The 4480-nt window shown below is 39.7% G+C and overlaps 1 protein-coding gene across 1 annotated transcript; it reads left to right on the top strand.

The window, feature by feature from the left end:
• Positions 1-160: 160 nt before the first annotated feature.
• On the top strand, positions 161-4198 carry lactb2 (lactamase, beta 2). The gene is made up of 7 exons (XM_008434650.2): positions 161-381; positions 1141-1301; positions 1405-1528; positions 1657-1835; positions 2544-2692; positions 3252-3339; positions 3437-4198. Exons 1-7 carry the CDS (start codon positions 260-262, stop codon positions 3478-3480), a joined length of 867 nt encoding a protein of 288 aa, XP_008432872.1. The 5' UTR covers positions 161-259; the 3' UTR covers positions 3481-4198.
• Positions 4199-4480: the final 282 nt, after the last annotated feature.

Genomic DNA, 4480 nt, shown 5'->3' with positions numbered 1-4480 from the left:
TATGTTTGAGCATATACTTTTCTTCATAAAAATCAAATTTAATTGTAAATCGTAACTTATTATTTTAGTAATATTTATTTTTCATTGTTAAAAAACAACATTGTTTTAGAAATATATTCAAACCAAACCTTTTATTTTGAAGTGGGCACATTCGCCGGAAGTAAACACGCGCGTTTCCTGTTTTGCGACGCTTTAAGGTTTCTGTTTTGAACTTTTACCTCTTTAATGTTGTTTTTGCTGTAGAGAAAGCGTTGTAGCGATGAGCGCCATTATTCCTCGGATAGAGCAGCTGTCCGCCAGAGTTGTTCGGGTTTTAGGCTGCAACCCGGGTCCGATGACTCTCCAGGGAACCAACACCTACCTGGTCGGAACCGGGCAAAGGTGACTGCTGTCAACACGTCAATTCATGTTTTTTGGGCCTTTATCGTTGTTTTATTTAGAAATAAGCGTTATGAAGTCTGAGGAACAACTACTGTTCGTGTTTTATGCTACTTTCAAACCTTGTCAACCAAATTCAGCAGGAAAAAAATCCTAAATTTAAGCAATACTTGCTCAAAAATACAGAAAATGTAAGAGCGAGTGTATTATGAATTGCAAGTCTCTGTTGATTGCGTCGGTTTTTACCCACCTACGATACTCCTAAATCATATCTAGGGCATTAAAATTCCTGCAGAAATCGTTTTCTGGGGAAATGGTTATTCATAAAAGCAGCCAAGCGGTCCATGCTAGGCTCTGGAGGATCAGAAAATAGGACAAGTACAAATCATGCACTCCACAAATCTGACCTTCATTGAGCAGTGATGCAAAGAAAACTGTTTGCCTACATTCAAAATGCTGTCTAAAACCAACCATCATGGCTAACCAGCATCTCCACAGTGAAACGGCAGCGGCTGCATCATTGTGTGGGCAAACTGGTCAGAAATGATGGGAGGATGAATGGAGCAAAATTCTAAGCAATCCTTGAAGATCATTTTGCATCAACTGTTTCTTTTATGTACGTAATATCTTGAGCTAGCCTGTAACATTCTGGTATTATTATTATATATGTCACTTTTCACTAACAGTTATTTGCTGAACTTAAGCTCCTTGAACTTCAACCAAACAAAAATACATTGAATTTCTTTCTGACTTTGGTTTCAGACGTGTGCTTATAGACACTGGAGAACCTGCTATTCCTGAATACATCAGCAACCTGAAAAATGCTTTGGGACAGTTCAGCACCAGCATCCAGGAGATCATCGTCACTCACTGGCACCACGACCACACCGGCGGAGTGGAAGACATCTGCAGAGATATAACCGGTTTGGTTTGTTTCTGTGGGCTCAAACAGGGCTGGGCTGTTTGATTCTGTTTGTAATCATTGCATATTCCTGCATGATTGCTAACAGTTTTTCTATCCTGCAGGATCTGACGTTCGGGTCAGCAAACTCCCACGTGCCAAACGGGTCACAGAAATGGCTGGAAGCAACAAGTCATATTCTTACCTAAAAGACGGAGATGTTATCCAGACTGAAGGAGCCACTCTCAAGTCAGTTCACATCTTCCACTGGGAAGTAGCATATTGAGTAAACTAAAAAATAAGTTACAACTTCTAAGGTGAAACATGTTTGAATGGGAGGTCAGTTATTATATCTGAGCCAAATTTCCACATTTCAGAGTGCTTTTCACCCCAGGCCACACTGACGACCACATGGCCCTGCTGCTGGAGGAGGAGCAGGCTATCTTCTCCGGAGACTGCATCCTGGGCGAGGGCACGGCCGTGTTCGAGGATCTCTACGACTACATGAAGTCTCTGAAGATCCTGCTGGACACACAGGCTGACCTCATTTACCCCGGTGAGTAGAAAATTAGCTTTGGCAACATGTTTGTCCACATTACCCCAGAAAGTTATTCTGTGGACACGTTGCAGTGTGATGTCGCAGATGCTAGAGCCCGCCCCCCATCTCCCTGCTGGAGGGCAAAAAGCTGCTCACCGACGATGACGAGCATTGGTTTTAGCTGTCAAGTTGTCAACATAACGTGTTAAATCTTAAATGTATGCGTGCTATGTAAAAGAAAAAAAGGGCCGCAGTGCTTTTCTACTAATTGTCAACTAACAACAAATAGATAACAAGGAAGAAGTTTTAATAAAAAACGTAGCAAGTGAGAGAGAAGCAGGTCAGTTTTGGGGTCTGTGTGTAGCATAGCCGACGCAGAGAGCAAGGAAAAAAATAATATGAGTGGTTTTCAGTTGTTCTTCAACAACTTCTCTGATTTTTTTCCCTTTGTTGTGGCACACTGCACTACATTAATAATACCCACATCTCCAGGTTTCATTTAGTTAACGAAATTGTTCAACCTCGGGTGTGCGGCTATAGATAGCAAGTAGAAGAAAAAGTCTTTTTGCCCTCCAGCGCTGTGTGCATGCCTGTAACCTCCAGATGTAAACAATAACATGCAACATGTCTACACTAACATGCTGAGAGCCAAGAACACAAAGTTTTTCACTACATTGCTGGGTGGTGACGGTGTAGATAGCGCTGTTTCCTGGTGTTCCTGTGCAGGACACGGACCTGTGGTTCAGGATGCTGGCGCCATGATCAAACACTACATCACCCACCGAGACCAAAGAGAACAACAGATCCTGAAAGCTGTTCAGGATGGAGCAGGAAAGCCTTTTTCTTCAATGGAGCTTGTAAAACTCGTCTATAAGGTCAGGAAGAACGCTCGGTCTCTTTGAAGCTTTTTATTTTGAGCACTTGAAAGCACACAGGTGTGAGTGGATCTACACTAACCAGAAATAAACACACATAGTCTGCTCTTCTAAGTTAGATTTGTCTATTAAAAACACCACAGTTTTGTAGAACCACAGTTGGTACAAAAATATTTAAAAGCAAAAAAAAATCTAAATGATCCAATTGTGTTTATTACAAACTTTAAAATGAGAATGACCTACTCCTCCCTGAATATTTCAACACATTACAGGTATCATAGTGTTATTCCTACCATGTATGTATTATTTACTTTGATAAACAGACTTTCAGACTCAATTCAGCAAAGGCTTTCAAGTTAATGTGCATTATTTATTAAAGGCACACAGTATCCTCCTTTTAATGTTCACACTGTCTGTATTTTACAAAGTTGGAAATATTTTCTGATGAATTTGTCTGTCTTGTTGGTGAAGATTATCTGAACCGTCCCAATTTCATTCCCTGCTCTGCATTGTGTTCAAAGAAACATTACATTTAACCTTTATGCCTGTTTTTCTCCAGGACACCCCTGAAAACCTGCACCAAGCAGCTAATGTCAACCTGGTTCATCACCTCACGAAACTGGAGAAGGAAGGCAAGATCACTTTAGGTATTTTATCACTTCCTCTGCTGCAACAGCTAATGCAACAATCCATAAACCACTTCAGTTCTCATTCTGGTCTAATGCAAACATGCATGTCCCCCAGTGGCTCACTCTTCTACGAGCAGCAAGTGGAGAAGTAATCTATGATGTCCAGCCAAACTTAGATTAAATAATATGAACGCAACGTGCAACCGGAGTGATGAAAATCCATCCAGACGACATCTGGGAATCCTTTTTGAAACCAAGTGATCACATTACACAGTGATGGGTGTTGCTGAAAGCCTGTGAATGGAAAGTATTGCATGTTTTTTTTAAAACATGTTGCTTTACATGTTTTTTAAAGGGGTAAATGTCTTGCATGGACCATGTTGTTGCTTGCATCACAGATTTAAAATGAATCAAAAGGTCATTTACAGCCTTGACTTAGACATCTCCTACAGAGTGAGCTTCTGTCTGCTTGAATTCTTCTGCTTCTTAAAAATTAGGTTTATCATACATATTTTCTACAGTTTCCTGCCCAAACAAAAATTTGTCTTACTCTTAACTGCTTATCATTTATCTTTATGCCTTCATACAGGTGGATTTCTTTTTACAACTGTGATTATCATTTTTTACGTTACCAATTTCTCTCCTTAACTTGGTAGATTTCATCCCCATAACATTTATTCTTGGACTATAACATGATGTCTGTATCAAAATAGGTGAACACGTATCCAGGTTATCACTAGGGGGCAGTATCTGTTCAGTAACCTGATCTGTCAATTGTTTTATATGAAAAAATAAAATAAGAATCCAGTAATATGAAGCAGAGTAGAAAGGTTTTATTTTTCTTGATGAGGTTGTAAATAAATAAGATTCACATTGAGACTTATTGTCTGTCTTTAATGCATGTGGTATGTTAGTTGATCTATTTTTCATTGTTAAACTAATTTAATTCTAATAGAATATGACATTTGGAATTTGAACAGCTGAACATGATTCCAACTAAATCATTATGAACAACCACTATAGAGTTCTCTCATTGGTTCTGTTGGGTGACCTCTTGACCTCTGTGGATCTCATCTGTTTCTATATTGACTCACGGCGCTGATGCAGTCTGACTGCATTCTTTGTGTCAGTGCTGCTGTTTTGAACACAAACCTTTTTA

Source organism: Poecilia reticulata, linkage group LG17 (assembly GCF_000633615.1).
Source record: "Poecilia reticulata strain Guanapo linkage group LG17, Guppy_female_1.0+MT, whole genome shotgun sequence".
Taxonomy (NCBI): domain Eukaryota; kingdom Metazoa; phylum Chordata; class Actinopteri; order Cyprinodontiformes; family Poeciliidae; genus Poecilia; species Poecilia reticulata.
The sequence above is the reverse complement of the archived record's forward strand: the minus strand, read 5'-3'. Positions and strand labels throughout refer to the sequence as shown.

Coding starts and splice junctions, on each gene's coding strand:
- lactb2 (XM_008434650.2), top strand. CDS start 260: ATGAGCGCCATTATTCCTCGGATAGAGCAGCTGTCCGCCAGAGTTGTT. Junction 1,302..1,404: donor CATCTGCAGAGATATAACCG/GTTTGGTTTGTT, acceptor TCTATCCTGCAG/GATCTGACGTTCGGGTCAGC. Junction 1,836..2,543: donor GGCTGACCTCATTTACCCCG/GTGAGTAGAAAA, acceptor GTTCCTGTGCAG/GACACGGACCTGTGGTTCAG.